The sequence below is a fragment of the Microchirus variegatus genome (genome assembly GCF_963457635.1).
Source record: "Microchirus variegatus genome assembly, chromosome: 18".
NCBI lineage: Eukaryota > Metazoa > Chordata > Actinopteri > Pleuronectiformes > Soleidae > Microchirus > Microchirus variegatus.
In genome coordinates this window covers 19,428,525-19,448,429 of record NC_139819.1, presented here as the reverse complement: position 1 = coordinate 19,448,429, position 19,905 = coordinate 19,428,525, and the positions used below count along the sequence as shown (strand labels likewise).

The window sequence follows — 19,905 nt, the reverse complement described above, 5'->3', positions numbered from 1 at the left end:
CAAGATAAATGAAGAAGAAGAACATCTCTGTGTAAAGCAGGTGTCACTTACGCAGACCCATGGATGCTTGAGGGCCTCCTGAGCAGTGATCCTCTTGGCTGGGTTGATTGTGAGCATCTGGTTGATCAGGTTTTTGGCCTCTGGAGTGACTGTGTCCCACTCTGGGGAAGGAAACTAGAGGGACAAACAGAAGCACATGGATTCACATCTAACAGATTCAGACAAACCGAAATACACTTTATTCTGCTGTACATTTATGATAATGTGTTGTATGTGTGTGTGTGTACATGTACATTCCTATTAGTCCTAAAGTAGCATGAAGTGAACATTTAATGTTGAAGTTATCAAATGTGACCCGCCACGGATCAAGGGGGAACAAGTCGGCCCAGCGCAAAACGAGAAAAAAAATATTTTTTTCAAAGTGAGGGATTTCCGTTTTTTTAAAAATTACACAAGTTGAAGTTTGTAAGAAGCCACTACATGCTTCAAATCACAGTATTGTGGGTGTTAAAACCATAAACTTTGTGTTTGAATTAAGGTTGTTTTATCCCTGTGAATCACTCCTAGTTTGGGTGTGGCCTCACATTCCAGAGCTTGTTGCTTTTTAAGCCAATCAGCTGACGATCGGAGAATACACATAACTAATTAATATGCACGCACACAGAGAGAGAGGGAGGGGAGGGGGAGAGAGAGAGAGTGTCTGGAACTTTCCAGCAGTTATTCAGCGTGTGCAGTGTGTGTGTGTGTGCAGTGCGAAATTAAAGCGTGATTGTCATCAAAGCAGTCGTCATCAAAGCTTTGTTGACCAAAGGAAGGCAAGGAGAACAAGACAATAACTGAACTGTGGCTGAACTTCTTTACAAAGACAGACAGCACAGAGACTGCTGGTTTGTGGACTGTTAGCATTTTAAGCTAGCGATCTTTATGCTAACGTGTTAGCAGACTTCATCTTCACAAAAACAACAAACCAATGGATTATTCAGCGGCTGAAAGAGAGCAGGACAGACAAAGTAGTTGTCTGAGATGATGACGTGACGCCAGCACCGCTCTATATTCTTATGGGTGAGTTTTCATCTACGTAATGTATGCCAGTAGTATCCTTCTCTCTTAAGTATATATAGTATATTTTGTTTTCATGAAACAAAATAAACAGATGATGGAAATACAGTGGTATGCAAAAGTTTGGGCACCCTAGTAAATGTTCATGATTTTCCTTTATAAATCATTGGTTGTTTGGATAAGAAATTTCAGTTAAATATATCATATAGGAGACAAACACAGTGATATTTGAGAAGTGAAAGAAAGTTTATATGATTAAAAGAACGTCTGCAATATCAGCAGATTCTGGAGAACAATGTCCAGGAATCAGTGATAAAGTTGAAGTTGTGCCGGGGCAAAACATCAAACTGAACTGGAGATGTTTTGTAAAGAAGAATGGTCCAAAATACCTTCCTCCAGAATACAGACTCTAATTAGAAGCTATAGGAAGTGTTTAGAGACTGTTATTTCTGCAAAAGAAGGTTGCACAAATGTTTTTAAACTTATGCACAAGCCTAATTTTGTTTAAATAATTCTTGAACACTTTCTGTAAATCATATAAACGTAACAATGATATATTTAACTGAAATGTCTTTTTCTAACAAGCAATGATTTATAAAGGAAAATCATGAAGATTTACAGGGGTGCCCAAACATTTGCATTTCACTGTATGACTACACAAATGATAACATAATAAGCCCCCCCCCCCCCCCAAATTTTAAGAGGATATTATGTCCAGCTTAATGTATTGTATATGTATTGTTCTGTGTAGCAATGTAGCTCACAACAACAGTATCTGTGCTCATACAGAGCAGGGTGTGGTTTCACTGACAGCATAGACCAGGAGGTGGTTGTGCTATGTAAATGTAATGATTCTGTCTCTTGGCTCCCAGAAGGTGTAAATCTTTGAGGCTAAAATTCTCCCTAAAGCAGTTTGAGGAGTGACTATATTCAAATTGCCATATCTTCTTCAAATTTAAAATTATCTGATTTGCATGTGTTGGACATTGTTGGAAAGCTTAGAAATAACACTTCCAGAATCTGTAAATAACTCCAAATGTCCCTAAGTAGACTTGTGACCGGTTTTGCCATGGCTGGACACAAATAATTAAACAAACGTTGTCTTTTTGCAGTTTTAAAACACTTTCTTTCTGTATACTGGACATTAAAATTCAACAGATATCATTATCTTATCAACCCGATGTTAACTTTCCACTTTCATGTGACATCATCTCTACCTTTTCCATTGATGCTGTGCAGTGTCTTGAAGTCCCTGGTCTTTAAGAACCTTGATGCTTTCTAACAGGTTTGAAAATCAGCTGTGCTTCAGCTCTTCATTGTGATATTGTCTTTTCTCTTTAAAGTTTAAATGTTGCATTGCATATGTATGTATACTGTTTGCCCCGTCTCTCCCCTATGAGCCTCGAATGAAACGTAGCAGAGAAAATAAACACATGGCACACATGGCGAATGGCGGAGTAAGCAGCAGATCGGAAGAGCTCTGTCCTAATTCGACATTTATTTTACATTCTTTGTTCGAAAACTGCATTAGACGGTGGTGACCCGCCTGTATAGGTCTTGGACATACTACGTCCTAAAATTTCGCTGAAATGAGCAACAAGGACAAACCTAAGGGCAAAAAACCCAACAACAAGAGCAGTAGCAAGGAGCTAGCCTCCAACCATGCTAACAAAGACAACGATGCGAAATCAGCCCGGTCTCACTGACGGAAATACAGCAATTACTCCCTGGCAATAGAAGAGTGAATTATTTCCAACCTAACATCGCAGATTTCTTCCAATCACCATCGCTTAACATAACCTTTGAATGACTTTGACGGGAGAATGACTTCAATGGAGTCTGCACTTAACTGCCAAGCGAAAGAGAATGAGCAGCTTAAATTAAAAGTTGACGATCTTGAGAACAGATCCAGAAGATGCAACATTCGAATAACTGGCATACCAGAGGAAGAAGAAGGCAAACAAGCAACCTATTTCATAGAATCCTTTCTGCAAGAAGTTTCTGGAGCCGAGGCTTACCCCCGCCCCATCGCTGTTGATAGAGCACACAGGCTAGCTGTCCAGAAGAGGCGGGTTGGTGGTGCTACACTGCCGACACCGTGTCCATTCATAGCGTGCATTCACCGAATAATGCAGCTAGTGTGTGAAAGAGGCTCCGTGGACTACAAGGGGTCGGAGATCCACATCTACGCCAACTACATCACTGAGGTAGCCAGAAGAAGAGCCATGTTTGCCCCCATCAAAGCCCAGCTCAGAAAAGATGGTTTGCGCTTTAGCCTGCTGAAATCTGGTAATCCTAAAGTACATACATTCCTCTATTCTTATATTGCCTCTATCATAGTTCAGAGTTTATGTAGATTATAATGCTGCTAAATATTTAAAAAGAAAAAGTTTTATTATTTTATTTTTTTCTCATTTGGTCTACTGTAATGTTAAAAAAAATATGCATTTCTGTTCTGAGACTGAAAGGGTTTGGTCCACCTTTCATTTTCCCCGATCCTTTGTGCCATTTTTAGTTTAATTCCTGTGGAGTACCGCAACAGCCTACCAAATAAAGCTTATGTAGTCATTGCTTGTACAACACTCCTTGCAAGGCGCCTGATCCTTCTAAATTGGAAGCAACGCACACCACCTTCGTTCTCCAAATGGATCTTCGATATTTCTTACAATTAGAGAAAATCAGATACACACTTAAGGGGTCTTTACAAAACTTTGTTAAAGTTTGGAGGCCCTTTCTGGATTTCTATGCCTCACTACAAAAACCCCTTGATGCAGATTAAAGGCCACAGTATACTCCTGCGTAAAGTGCTCCACGTAGGTTACGGAGACCCCTCTACGTCGCTGGAGAGCCTGTCAGAGAGACTCTCCATCGTCTCCGACAGCACAAAATATTTTTTAAGTGTCAGTCACTCCGTCAAGGGACAACGAAGCAACAAGGGCTGCGATTGGTCCTCAGGACAGGCCGAGATAAAGCTGCTAAAGCTGTGCCGGCCACTGTGCACACCGAGTGTCCACAGAGGCGGGAGATGATCACCGCCGACAACGTCGCTGCCAAACTATAAATACGTCATATCTTAATTCCTGTAGTCCTGTGTAGAGCAATGGAGTGGGGTGGGAGGGCCCTGTGCCCTGGGATTTAAATTTGTTTCTGTATATGATTGTATATATGTTTTTGTACCAGAGGGATATAATTCTGAAAGTTTAAATATGTCCTGTATTACTGTGGGATAGAAAACGTTTGAGAAAAAAAAAAGAATAAAGGCACAGTGCATTTATATGACTGTTTCAAATCATATATTAATGCAATTAAAAAAAATGTCATATTTTTATGTGTGTGTATTTTACACATTATGTCATTTGATATTTGCTTTACTAGGGAGAGGACCACAAACATCATATTAATCCTAAGGCCAGATGTGAACCTGTGGTGTTGTCACTATAACGTTGCCTTCATGAGTGTGTTTTCAAAATGTCAAGGGGTAAGAGCATAGCTCAATACAAGTTGTTCAAAGTTGTTGAAAGCCCTCAGGTCACATTGGTCTGAGGCATCTATGTTGAGGTCTGTGCCCTAAAAGCCCCAAATCACTGTCAGACAATCTATTTAACATGGAGATGAATGTGACAGAGGGTTAGGCTCCTTCTCTGGTGCCTCCTGAAATATGAATGAGGTGATGGAGTTATATAACTGCACTCTGAAAGGAACAAGGACAGAGGAGAGGAGAAGGAAAGGAGGGGAGAAGAGAGGAGAGAGTAGAAGGAGAGGAGAGAGGAGAAGGAGAGACTCACATCGTAAGCCCCAGCCTTGATCTGCTGGTACAGCTTGTGCTGGTCCTCGTCCCAGAAAGGAGGGTAACCCACCAGCAGGATATAAAGGATCACCCCTGACACACACACACACAGATACACAAACACACTGTTGAGAGATATGTATATATGTTCATTCAGTGTGTAAATGTGTGTGTTTGCAACTCACCGCAGGCCCAGATGTCAACAGGTTTGCCATATGCCTCCTTCCTCAGTACTTCAGGTGACAGGTATCCTGGTGTGCCAGCAAATCCTGCAGCCAAAAAAACACTATTGATTGATGTGTTCAAGACACCATTATTATTGTCGAGCAGTCATGTTAAAAAAGTAAAATAATCCTTGGTAAGTTTACTATTCATCCACACAGAGGAGTGTGATCTTAAAGACACTTTAGAAGCTTTAAGTTATTGTGTAGCGTGAAGGACTGGCCAGTAAATCAAATCTTATTAAATGTACCTTATTCTATTATTTCTGTTACTATTTATCTCTTTATTGATGATTGGGTAAATACTTCAATGTGGCAACAGAAACCTTTCATGTCTCTACCAGTTCAGGAACAACTTTATTATTTTTTTATAATTCTGCCTCAGACCGGCATGTGTCAAGGCAAAAGGTGGCACTTACAATCTGCACAATAGTGAATGTTTAGCACCTGCATGAGAGAAAAGTATTCTCCTTACCAGCAGGTGGCGGTAGATCGTACTCATCACTGATGAAGACAAACCAGAAGACCAATTCACCTATTCTTTACTCTGATAGTGAAAGGCACTACAAATTATACACTGACAATGTCTGGGAAGAAGATCACGGGATATCCAAATTAAATAAATAAAGAAGAAATGGAAGAAGGTTAAAAAAAGAAAAAACACTTCACCACAGTGTTTTATTTTCTCATTTCTTTTAAAACACAGATGGTGTTACCTTTTGTGCTGTAAGTTCATCTTAATGACTGGGTTACCTACCAAACCAGGCCTGCTGATCTCCCTGCACCTCGATGGCCAGGCCAAAGTCAGCCAGTTTCACGGCGGCATTCTTACATTTGCTGGCCAGGAGCAGGTTTTCTGGCTGAAGTGGTGAAGGTGAGAGAAATAAGGTTACTGATTTAAACTTTCTGAAGTGACGTGCCTTACTGAGGGGAAGGATGATAATAGATAGGTTTGCATGCACATACAGATCATGTTAAACACATATATGCACACATGGACACATTAAAGCTATATAACACATGGAGAAGCATTTGAGCGGAGTGTTAATCTCAGTCAGTCTTTGCCTCATGTGGTGTGCTATGGCCGTGGTACATTACTCTAAGGCCCAGATAATGAAACCTTTGAAACACTTTGTCTCTCTCTGACTCACTCTGTCATTAAATCTGATAAAGCAGCTGGCAATTCTGAATAAGTAGTTTTAAAAAAAATCTAAGAACTGAACGGTCTTTTTGATTAACCAATTTACATGGTTCTGATAAGGTTGGAATTCACACGTCTGGCCAAAAAGGTTAAAGACACACCAAGGTAACCCACAACCTCCTGACTACCAGTAGTTCAAGTTTGTCCTCATTTGTAATTTGTAAACCCACTGCATACTACTGAATCAACTCAGTGAACATTTAGAAACTTTCAATGATACCAAATGTGAAGGGGTGGGGCTTTGGTCACAATATTTGTTTATATGTTTTTTTTCATGATAGTCAGGAGGATATATAAATATGGGTCCTGGCCAATCACAACACAGTCTGTCTTCTGGGGGTGAGATTTCAGTCTTCAGTGAGGAGAGATCTGCTCATTTACAGCAACTAGGAGGTTCATAAAAACAAATGAATGTATGTAAGTGCAACTCCATAACCACTCTATGGGAGCTTTAACACCTAAATGCCAAGCAATTGAGAGCTGTTGAGCATTAAATATATAATTTTGAACCGCAAAACAATTACAAACTGAGAGTAAGTTACGAATGAGTAAGTTATACTGCATTTAGGATGTATTTTCTGTCACTGTTTTGTCGTTGGTGTGACTTTCATCCGTCTCCTCAGCTGATTTGTTCAGAGGCAACAAAAAAACAGTGTATTTACAGCTCACTTAAAAGGGAGGTTTCAGAGGTTTTACAACCTTAGAGCAACAGAGTGAGACTGTGAGTGAGCAAAGCACTGATCCTTCATTCTCCATACATTCTCCCAGCTCTACTGGTTGATTGGGTTTTACTCCTTCATAAACACTGCATCAATAAGATAATCTGTGGACATTCTGATAAGGCCTGTACTACCAATGAAGTGGTGCATAAATGCAGGGGACCACTCCATCTCCACAGACTCATGTAGACAAGACATGCACAACTGAGGACACTGACAAATAATAAGTGCACAGCACTAGAGTGTCAGAGGGGTGGGGGTGAGTAGAAGATAGAGAGAGCTGTGTTTGAGTGCAGGTCATGAGTGGGTGTTTCTGATGGAATCATTCCCAGTTCTCTCTGACCTTAGAGGATATGGAGCTGCGGCAGTATTTCAGGCTAATTCCTTATGAGAGAGTGACAGAGCTCCAGCTGAAGCAGAATGCTGCAATGGTTTGACTTCACCCTGACATATGTCACTTGAATCACTTACTGAGTTTGTGCCGAAAGGGCTAAATAAAAGAATTAGCTGACATTTACACTACTTACATGCTAGTTGCAGAGGACACTGCTAATGAATGAGTTAGAAAGTTAATTAAAACAGTTTTCACTCAACCCCAGCCCCCCCAAAAACGGCATTACATCTGCTGTATACTATATATAGCCCTGTACACAGTGCAGGACTATATGGTGTTCACTGTGTTGTCATCCCATTTGCCATAACCTAGTTCCTATTTTGAGCGATCTTGTCACCCAGGCTGTCCTCAGTCATCACACTATGACCTATTGCATGAAATGCTCCACGATGCTTGGGTGTGAAACCAGAGAGGCGTGTCTGCTAAATAAAGAAATGGTCACAACAGTTCTGATAAACACAACACGTCTTTGCTGGAATGCTGGCTCTGAGATGTGCACTGTAGACATAGGCATGCACATATACATACATATAGGATAGACATATAGGCATGCACACAAAAAACACAACAGCAGGTACAAGACAAGACAGCAGAAGGTCTGAACACAGCCAGAGTCACTTCCGGAATCCAAGGTTTCCAACCTTGAAAAAGGCCTAATGTTAACAGGCACTAAACCAAAAATCAATGCATGTTACGCCTGGGGCGAATTGATCACCGTTTATTAACTGTTAATTTTGAAGCACTGAGGGTCATTATATGACCTGTGGAGGCAATGAAAACACACAGGGGCTTTGTTAATCAATATCCTCATGAGCTAGTCGCTGTCAATTTAGTGAATGAAGAAGAATTCAGATTAAGTTTCCTCTTGGGGCTTTTTAGACAGATGCATGGACAATAATCCTGTTCCACAGCTGAGGTATTGGTCAGCCAGCATGAGCAGCAGTGCATGCCTGAAATCTGCCCAGACTGGGGGAGGTGGTGTTTACACGACAGCAGAAGAAGGTGACAGCACAGAGCTGGAGACTGTACATAACACAAGACAGAGCCAGAGAAAGGTCAGGGCAGATATAGGACAGTCAAAGCTGTGAGGGCTGCTGCAGCTACAGTGTGAGAGGGGAGAGCAGCTATATTTTACAGAACCCCGCCTTTCACCACGTCATCTTCCCCCATGAGCCTCAGGGAAGACAAAGCAGATGAAAATGAATGAATTCAGAGAGAATGGTTGGAAACCCCTGTCTAAGATCCAGATACACTGCCCCAATGCATGGCCAATGACAAAGAAGGTCAACAAACCACAACAACGCTGCCTCAGATCAGTGTGTTGCACACACACCGCATCGACGACAGACAATGGGCTACCAACACACACTTCCTGAATCAGAGCAAGAAGCAGTTGTCTGTATTTGTTAGTGAAAAAGGAAAAAGTGGAAGCCTTATTCGGCAGAGGAGGATATTTGTTGATTTTGTTACTCACCACAAAGACTCCAGATGGCCATGTTGTGTTTGGATCCAATTGGAATGTTGTAAAAGTTGTTTATTTGCTTTGTCATTTTTATTCGTCTAATTGTCTTCTGATAGGCTGGAACTAAACAGCCAATCACTCTGATCTCTGCAACACTGATTTGACATCTGCCATAAAAGCTGTCAGCAGGACTACTGACGAAACCGACAACAGCCGACACACACCGCTGTCACACCTGACAGGGCTAATGGACGCTCATCTACTGCTGGACAGGCCAACCATTGGGGCGGTGTGTCTCAGGCATTGACAGTGACATTATGTCAACAACACAACAGATTATCAGACTACATAAACAACACACCCACACACACATCTATATTCTCCCATCACTCACCTTCAGGTCCCGGTGCACCACGCCCATTTGATGGCAGTGAAGCACCGCCTCCAGGATCTGCTGGATGCAATGACTGCATGCAAACACCAAAAGGGGGGAGGGGGGGAGCGAGGGGGAGCATGTTAGTCTGAGCAGCGCTACGATCTCGTGCACAGGCCAGAGGTGTGGGGAAGGAGGGGGAGGAGCTATGACAGTAGAGGACAGGATTCAAATATTCTGTCAAACCATAATTTCACTTTTGACCCTGAGCAAACTGTAACCCACCAGAGATAATGAACATGGAACACAACTGGTTTTACTTTTAGTGTTACAAGTGTTTGCTACACGGATTAGGTCAGTGAACAACTCTGGCCCAGAATTAAGTCCCTGTGCAATATAGATTTAACTAACTAGCAACACTATAAACCTGTGCAGTGGTGGGCTTTGTGGTTATAACTATGAGGTGGAAGGTCATAACTGACAGATTTCTTTCACCAATATATTCTGTGACTAATCAGGATATACTCTACATTTTCCACAGACAAGTACATCCATGGACAAACACAATATACTGTTGATTCAGCTGCAGGTGGATTCTAGGTCCACTGCCTTCCTCCATGAGGGTGTGAGGATGTTGGTGAGGGAGTTAATATCATAACTGACAACAGTGATTCATGTCAGAGTGTGAGGAACACTGAGGATTGACAGAGGAGTGAAGTGAGCAGATGACATAATCAAAAAGATGGTGTATATGCACTGTACAATTAGACAGATGCTGATGTTTATGTAGCCTTAGTATGAATATGAAGAACACACATGCACACAGTGTGACCTCTGATGTCTGCATCCTGTGCACCGCCTTCAACTAAACTCAACATTCAAAGTTTCGTATGTGGGACGTGGAAAAATGTTTCAAATGTTTGTATTTACTATTTTCTTTAAAAATGGTTATTTTAAAATATTATTGGATGGGTAAATGCCTAATGGGTCCTGGCACAATTTTACTCTGGTTATTGTGTCTGCAATACTTCCCCGTGAGCTACAATTGTACATTGTCAGTTGGATAAAATGTATCCCTTACTCCCGCTTACTTCACATTTAATGTGAAGTAAGGGGGAGTGTTGGGGTAGTTACTTAAAAAAAGTAATTATTTACTAGTTATTGTTACTGTAAATTGTAATGAGATTGCTTTACTAGTTACTGGATTTGAAAAGTAACTTCACTACTTAATTTACTTTAATTTACCGTGTAGATATATGGACAAACATCATTTAGCCTGCCCACTATATGCCTGCCTCCATATCCATCTCCATTTCCCTCCTTCGCACCAGCAGCTACATCACTCAAATCGATCTCTATGACAATGCAGTGCCCAGGCAAGCACATACACAAGCAACACGCATGCACACACATCACTTAACCCTTTAAAACACCTAGACACCTTATTGTGTTTTTGACTTTTTCTTTTTAGCATATATCTTTTTCATTTGTATTTGCCAGGTTGTGTATTTTTGGGTGCTTTAAAATGTTTTCATGTGATTTTTTATTTTGTCCATTCTAAACAACGTTAGCAAAAATAGTCACGGTAACACCTTTGCACCAAAATGTGCTCATTGAAACCCATTCAAATCCCTATTTTTGATCCTGCTCAAATATAAAGTAAAAAACATGAATCATCTATTTTTTTCAACATCATTTGAAGCAAAAGGCTTTAAATATGTGCTCTGACAGATTTCCATCAAGATTACGTCATTTTTCTTTTTTGGCACATGGAGAAAAAAACAGCTTTTTCTGATCAAGGGCACTCCCACTAAACCCTGCTCTCCCCCCCTACACACAATGTCCATGGCGGTAATTTTACGTGGGTGTGTGAGTACATGAGTGTGGGCATGTGTGCATGCGAGTGTGCGTGTGCACGCACACATGTCTTTACCGTGCATGTTGCCTTTACAGTGTGACAGAATGCGTAAAAGCGCAGGTCGCTTTCAAGTGGCACCTTTTCCATGCCCTCCTTTCATGTAAATTTTCAAAGCACCAAAAGTTCAAAGTACAGTCTCCAAGGCACCCCGACATCTAAATTGTGGGGTCCCCACAGCTTTGAAATATCCAAAACATGATTTCCCAGCACATGAAATGTACAGCCAAAATTAGAGCCAAAACAAACCCCTGTGATCATTGCAGCGCAGCTCTGCGCTGCAATGATCACAGGTGTACAGGTGATGAGGTGTCTGTGCAGAGCTAAGGAGCATAGCTGGACTTCACATGTCAAACCACACACAATTAAGCACCACAGCGGCACTGCGGAGGCGCTAAACATGGTCATTGAAGCCGAGCGCATGGAGCGTGATGCGTTCCATTGGCTTCGGACAACGACACAGCCGATGAAGAGTACTCCCTGGGGGCTTTCTCGTGTGCCATCAGTTCCACTGACTCTTCTGACTTTAGGGAAGAGGTGACACTAGTGGACCTTTTGTGGAAATCTAAAAACAGAGAGATCTGGGCACCCACAAACACCCTGACGCTCCAGTTCAAGCCTCCAGACTCAGGACTAACTCCAGAATCTCCCTGCTATGCCGTGGCCATTGTTAGTGAGCTGATTGACACATTTTATTTATTTTTCACCAAGGAGATCACAAAACTTATCACGGAATAAACCAAACTGCATGTGAGAAGGACATTGTCCGAGTGGAATGACTTCGATTTCACCACCGTGCGGGCTTAGATTGGACTCCTTCTGTTGGCATCTATTGGTCAGCTGATGAGCTGCCAAAATGAAACCAAGGACAGAGGGGGTCGTGTTGGACATGTCGGAGGGGCTGGGAGGGTGACTGTGAATATTGATCATTTATTTTCCTCATTTGGGCTGACAGAGGAGCTGCTGCGACGAAAGATCACCATCTTTGGCACAATGCGCACTGTTAGACATTTCAGCAATTTCTACAGTACTTTACTTCCAATACTAAAAAAAAATACTTTTTAAAAGTTTTCCAGTAAGTTATTGTTAATTTTGCGTGTGATATGCTACCAGGTTTTTAAAAAATTGTGGTAAGTAACCAGTTTGTTTTAAGAAATACAGTAGGCTACTAATTTCTGCCTCCTCCTAACGGCCAGTACAGCCAACCTTGTGCTTCCTCTACCAGATCTGCCTGCCTCTCTACGGTGAAGAGCTACAGTGCACGAGCGCGTCCCTCAACATTTTGCACGATCAACATTAACAAGTCCCACTACGTAAAGGTAAACAAAACCTTGACCTTGATCATTTGTTTGATAGGCTATCCAGTCTTCGTTGAAATTAAGACTGGATAGCACTGATTTCATTTGGTAGGGTTTCATAAGTTAGCCACTGCTAGCACTAGCAGGAGGACGTGATCTTAATCTCCACATTAAACATCTTACATTTTTTCCCAAAATGAATTTACCATGTTTCATATTTCTCATGTCTTTATTGAAAACATTCATAAAACATCCAAAGTGCCAGTGGCAAAAATAAGTGAACCCTTGGAATTAATTACTGTTTAAGCCTTGTTTGACAGCAATAAGTTCAACCAAGTGCTCCTGCTAACTGTGAATCAGATACAAGAACAAGAACAATACCCAAGTGGCATTTTACCCCATTCTTTTCAATTCAGCCATATTTTAAAGGATGTCTGGCATGAGTAGCCTTTAGGTGTGTTCCGTTCAATTCCATTCTCTATAGCTTAACCTCTTCTTCACGGTTGCCCCCGGGATCGGGGGCAGTGTCAGACGCAGCGACAAAAGCATCATAAAACCATATCTAACTTTAACAAACACAGACATGCTGCATACCCACAGAAAGGTCAGAAACTCAGCTAAAAGCTCATATAAACCATTCTTATGTTCACCAAACAAAGTTAAAACACAGATGGATCAAACAGCAGGAGCGGGAAAAAAACCGTCACAGCGCACACATTGAAAAGCGGCACCAGAGCGTCAGCGTGATTATGTAAACAAAAAACACGTGTCGACTGGACAGCGGAGAATCTACAGATTCCCGTGGCATCATTTTTATCACTCTACGACCAAGATTCACAGATCCAGCCCCAAAATAAGAGCAAAACAAGCCATTTCCACCGGAACAAAACCACTTCTAATGAAGAACTACACTATCCAGCATGCTTTGGGAACAAATCCCGGTCTGATTGATCATTACAGAGCGACATTAGATCGTTCTAATTAGAGAAGGGCGAATGTCCGCCTAAATGCGTCATATGCATTTATGTCCCTTTGACTCGCCAATGAAGTGATTCACACACATTTGGAGACTGGGGTCTGATTCTACCCGTTTAGATACGTTTAAAACGAGCTGTCAATCACCCTAATTGACCAAGGTAAGCCAGAGCTATGGCGCTGCGTAACTGAAGACACTTCAGAGCCACAGTGTTGTTATTACGCACCGCACAGGAAGCATTGATTTACAGCGAGTTATCATACTTTTTTTTTTTTTTCAAAACAAGTTCTTTTTAGATCTATAGTGACATATTAATAAAATTAAATGGGTTTTTAATAATTTGGTTACTAAGAAATCTCAAATGGCACAGATGATGCCAAGCTGTGCCAAAAGTGAGGACGCCCAGACATCTCTTTAATAAAACCTCTGTAATTTCACTCTGCTTCATTTCAGCAGCATCACACTTTGCACAGCTCATGTCCACATGTTCTTACATGACATCCATGTGTTTTTAAGCTCCTACTGCATATTTTAAAGGTGATATTTGCTTTAAAATGCAATATTTTTTTAGGCGAGAGAAAGAAATCTTTCATTTATGCTGTGTTCCATGTACATTTACTCTGACACAGTGGCATCTACAGTGAAACGTACACCTCTGTTGGAATCTCACAAGTGTTATCTGTAGTTTGATATCAAGATAATTCACATAGATCTTGTAACTGCAGAGATTTACTCTATTTAGTTTTGGCATGTCATTTTCGAGCTGGGACTCCAAAAAGAGGGTCAGGGAAGAAGAGGTTAAGGTCTGGGCTAGAACTGGGCCTCTCAGAAACTTTGATGTTCTTTATTTTAAGCAATTATGTGTAGGTTTCCTTATGTACAGTATTGGGTAATTGGCATGTACTAGACAACCAAACATGTCATGCAGTTTACAAATCAGTTTCCCAGTGGCTTTTTAAAGTGGTAAGTTACTCTTAGGCAACGTTTCGGCACAGAGAGCAGTGCCTCCAGTGTGTACTGATAGGGACACCCTCAATGCTCAAAATTTTAACCCATGTTAAATCAAAACCAGAGATACCAATTGGTCTCAATGACTCCTTCATGCATTTAGCTGCTACAAAATGTTTTTTCCTTACCTCATTGACAATTCTGCATTGAACATAGGGCCAATTCCAATTCCTATCTTAACCCTCAATCTTAACCCTCAAGCTCAACCCTTATCTTAACTGGCCCTCAAAACCAAGTGTTGAGGGTTATTTTGTCACTTAGAAATGGGACACCCCTTAAATGCAGATACGTCTTCAGACTGTAGGGGGCAGAATAACGCCAAAGCTGCGTCCAGTCTGTCAACTCCAAAAAAGAAGAAGAACACATTTACGTCACAATTATTTATTTATTATTTTATTTCAGTCAAGTTATTAGGTTGTCAGTTAGTTATAAGATGATAGTCATACAAATACCACAACCACGGACATATTTAGCTGACAGTTACCACACACCACGGCTTATTGAAGGGTAAACGATAGCAACCTATCGCGTGTGCGCACCGGCTGGCTATTGACAAAAGATTGTAAAATAAAAATAAATGTTACGCAACGATGACGTCAGTAATCCATAATATGGGCCTAAACTGAGATAATACAATGGTTTTCATAATTTTTATATCTCTATTAACAAAGAAAATACTTAATCTTAATACTTAAGATGGATATGTGTGTGTGTGTGTGTGTGTGTGTGTGTGTGTGTGTGTGTGTGTGTGTGTGTGTGTGTGTGTGTGTGTGTGTGTGTGTGTGTGTGCGTGCACGGTCAGCTGTAGAGCTTTGCTGTCTTTAAAGATCCACTCTTTTATTGTTATGCTTTAGCATAGGACTGAATGTGGCCAACAATGTTATTGTGATACAAAATGACATATAGTAACAGACAGATAAAAATAGATTTTTGCTCTTGAATCAAAGTCAATTGAGAAACAAAAAAAAACAAATCCGGCACAAGAAAAAAAAAAGTCCAATTAAGCGGTACTTCAGAATCGTCTATAATAATAAGGAAATTCTCTCTCTTTTGGCTCATAAACACGGTGTGGTGATAAGTATTAGGATGCTGTAGAGACTGTGTCGGAAACTTGGTTTGTTCAGGAGGATAAACCATACAAACTTGGAGGAGGTGGCCGCATTCATACAAAATGAAATAGCAGATGCGGGGCAGATGCAGGGGTACCGATGGTTGCACCTGCGGGCGATCCAGAGAGGGTATGTTGTATCACAAGATACAAAAAGGCATCTGATCAAACATTGTTGATTTATTTTTATTTATTTTTTTACATGATTTTTTAAAAAATTTTTGTGCCAGATTTTTTTTTTCCTCTGTTTTTTTTTTTTTTTTTTGATTGGCCCTAATACTTTTGATAAATAAATGTGCCAAACTGTATTTTGACCTAAACATGTGCTACTATAAAATTTAATTTAGTAAAAGTACATGATAAAGCAGATAACGTTGCAGATAAAGTTTGTTTATTTATTTTGATTATTAATTATTTCTATTTATATTGACTTTACCAGTTGCATGGAGTAATAATGCCTTGTTGGTTTAAAAAAAATAATAATAATAATCAAATGAATAAAGGCTACCTGGTTTAAGGGTATTTAATAAAAATTACTTTTTTCAGCTTGAATTTATAAAACAGATTAACAACATCATGTTTGAAGACGATCATGAGATATTTCCAACTATGGTATTAGTTTTAAACTCAGGCTTGTGCTCTGTGATATTAAGACACAGTATGTAAATCGAGGCTGTCCTGAAAATACAGGGATCAATATAATAAAATAAAATGTTGTGATGCCAGACAGAGAGGTAAAGGAAATCAATAAAGAACAGAGTAAATGTAATTAAATGTTATTTGGGTGGGTGTTAATGTGGCTTATTTATTTTGTTCATCTCATTGTCAGATGAGCGATTGTAAAATGACTGAGAAGAGGACGAGTGGGTGGACAGATGGAGGAGGGAGGGATTAGGGAGGCTGAGCCAGGCTAGAGCTTCTTGAATTGACAAAAAATAAAAGAAAGTCAAGAGCATATCCAAGAGACAAGTCAGACAGACAGACATCAGCGCAACAACTGACAGGAACAACACAAACAGACAAGACAGAGGATGAAGGAAGTAAGAAGGAATGGAGAGGAGGAAAGAAGGAAGCAGGAAAAAGGATTTGAGGAGAGGAAAGGTAATGGGGGAGTGAGGGATACAAATTCTCCTCTAAATCTACTAACCTTCAAGTCCCTGTGCACTATGTCATGTTGGTGAATGTGATAGACACTTTCTAGAATCTGATGGATACAGTGGCTGTGAAGACAAAACAGAGAGAGAAGAGAAATGGAGGAGGGATGGACCGTTTGTGTGTGTGTGTGTGTGTGGGTGGGGGGGGGCAGAGTCATGATCAGGTCAGATGAACAAGATGAAACAGAATCACAACATTACATTTTAAAAAAAAAGAGAGAGGGGGGATATGTCAAAAGACAGGAGGAAGACAGATTATATGTGGGAGAGAAAAGAGGAGGAGTAAGAGATGGAAAGACTGATGAAGATTGAATTGGAAGGGGAGTGAAGGAAGGGTGGATGGAGGAGACAACAGCAGGACACAGTGGAGACGAGAGGAAACGAGGAGAGGAAACAAGGAGAGGAGAGGAAGTGTTCTGAAGAGCTAAGAGAGATATGAACAAAGAAAAAAAGCGTGTGGAATCGTGTGTTTGAATCAGAGACGACTGGTGGGCTGATGCCATCACATTTCCATTACTCACAGGAAAACACAGTGTGTGTGTGTGTGTGTGTGTGTGTGTGTGTGTGTGTGTGTGTGTGTGTGTGTGTGTGTACACACTGTAAAGAAATACACACCTCACTCTGTTCTGCCTGTGTATGTGTGTGTGTGTGTGTAGGCTTGGTAATGAGAGAGTATAATGTGCAGAATATGTGACTAATGGCAGGCTGCAGGATCTTCACCCACACACTGTCTACTGAGTGTGTGAGCACTGAGAGGGAGGGGGGAGAGATGTACGCTTGCATCTTAAAAAAACATACACTACCACACGCTCGCTCGCTCGCACGCACGCACACACACACATATATAGACAGGTTTTCAGGAAAAAGAGAATCACCTTAGGGCAGATTGTATTTTTCTGAGGTTTTGATTGTGTGTGTACTCTGGTCCAATTCTTCACCATAATCTTTGATATCTGGGGCTGGACAGCATTGTTCAGCGTTAAAAATAACACAGCAGGGTTTTTGTGACTATTTATGAATCTGTCTGCTCCCTGTGCTGGTGATGATGCTAAAATGGATTTCACACATACACACATTACATTTAGACACACAAACACACACTAAACACACACACATATCCACACAAGTTTCTGAAGAGACTCTGGTCAGTGGTGACAGAGGATGTGATGCAGAGTGTGGACTCTGCATCCCTGCGGAACCACCTCCAGATCAATGTCCGCAGGAGATGACACTTTCCTCCGTCACCCGTGAACATCCAGGAAATGGACACTGAGATGGTAACATCTTACAAATACCTGGGTGTTCACATTAACAAAAACTGGTCTGATCATGCTGCTGCGCTCTATAGGAAGGGTCAGAGCAGACTCTACCTGTTGAGGAGACTGAGGTCTTTTGGAGTGCAGGGTGAACTCCTTAAGACCTTCTAAGACTCAGCAGTGGCATCAGCCATCTTTTATGGAGTAGTATCACAGCTGCGGACAAGAACAGGCTGGACAGACTGATTAAAAGAGCCAGGTCTGTCCTTGGATGTCCCTCTGACCCAGTGGAGGTGGTGGGAGAGAGGAGAATGGCTACCAAGCTATTATCTCTGATGGACAATCTCTCCCAGCCCCTGCAGGACATCATCACAGCACTGGGCTGCTCCTTCATTAACAGACCAAAACATCCTAAATGTCTGAAGGAGCGTTATTGCAGTTCATTCCTCCCTGCAGCTGTTAGACTGTACAACAAGCACTGCTCTCAGTAGACCACACATAACCAGGCTCCTCATCCCATGTGCTTACTGTCTTTTTACACATGTGCAATGTAAACATATATCCCATACTAAATCTATGTCTAATGTAAATATCTAGTCCATACTGTATATATTCTGGAAATTGTTTATTATGTACACTACACATTCTATTTATTTAATTTTTTTATATAGTCTTAGTGTTAACCACTTCTTCCCTGACCCTCTTTTTGGAGTCCCTGCTCGAAAATGATATGCCCAAACTAAATAGAGTAAACATCTGCAGTTACAAGCTCTATGTGGATTATCTTGGTATCAAAATTAAGATAACACTTGTGAGATTCCACCAGAGGTGTAAGTTTCACTGTAGATGCCACTGTGTCAGAGTAAATGTACATTTAGGATTTTTTTCTCTCGCATAAATAATATTGCATTTTAAAGCAAATATCACCTTTAAAATATGCAGCAGGAGCTTAAAAACACATGGAGGTCATATAAAAACACGTGGACATGAGCTGTGCAAAGTCTGACGCTGCTGAAATGAAGCAGAGTGAAATTACAGAGGTTTTATTAAAGAGATGTCTGGGCGTCCTCACTTTTGGCACAGCTTGGCACCATCTGTGCCATTTGAGATTTCTTAGGTACCAAATTATTAAAAACCCATTTAATTTTTATTTATATGTCACAATTGGTCTAAAAATAACTTGTTTTGAATAAAAAACAAGTATGATAACTCGCTGTAAATCGATGCTTCCTGTGCGGTGCGTAATAACAACTCTGTGGCTCTGTAGCGTCTACAGATACGCAGTGCCACAGCTCTGGCTTACCTTGGTCAATTAGGGTGATTGACAGCTCGTTTTAAACCTCTAAACCGGTAGAATCAGACCCCGGTCTCCAAATGCGTGTGAATCACTTCATTGGCGAGTCAAAAGGACATTATTGCATATGACGCATTTGTGCGGACATTCGCCCTTCTCTAAACAGAACGATCTAATGCCACTCTGTAATGATCAATCAGACCAGGATTTGTTCCCAAAGCATGCTGGGAAGTGTAGTTCTTCATAAGGAATTCCGGTGGAAATAACTTGTTTTGAGCAAAGGTAAGACGACATCTCTGCTTGTATTTCTTGAAAGTTAGTTGTTGTTTTGCTCTTATTTTGGGGCTGGATCCGTGAATCTTGGTTGTAAAGTGATAAAAATGGTACTGCTGGAATCTGTAGATTCTCCGCTGTCCAGTCAACACATGTTTTTTTGTTTACATAATCACGCTGACGCTCCGGTGCCGCTTTTCAATGTGTGTGCTGTGACTGTTTTATTCCGCTCCTGCTGTTTGATCCATCGGTGTTTTAACTGTGTTTCGTGAACATAAGAATGGTTTATATGAGCTTTTAGCTGAGTTTCTGACCTTTCTGTGGGTATGCAACATGTCTGTGTTTGTTAAAGTAAGATATGGTTTTAACCCATGTAGCAATCTGCTAAAACCTGGCACAATGCATAT

The 19,905-nt window shown here is 41.0% G+C and overlaps 1 protein-coding gene across 11 annotated transcripts in view; it reads right to left on the bottom strand.

The window, feature by feature from the left end:
• The window catches only part of camk2b1 (calcium/calmodulin-dependent protein kinase (CaM kinase) II beta 1), a 99,744-nt gene that overhangs the window by 46,508 nt on the left and 33,331 nt on the right, over positions 1–19,905 (bottom strand). For all 11 annotated transcript variants that reach the window (XM_083904782.1, XM_083904787.1, XM_083904790.1 and 8 more), the window contains exons 6-10: positions 16,669–16,741; positions 5,825–5,927; positions 5,032–5,115; positions 4,845–4,939; positions 52–174 (exon numbers count right to left, since the gene is read on the bottom strand). In XM_083904782.1, the coding sequence (XP_083760908.1) occupies positions 52–174; positions 4,845–4,939; positions 5,032–5,115; positions 5,825–5,927; positions 16,669–16,741 (478 nt within the window). The remainder of the gene's footprint in view (positions 1–51; positions 175–4,844; positions 4,940–5,031; positions 5,116–5,824; positions 5,928–16,668; positions 16,742–19,905) is intronic.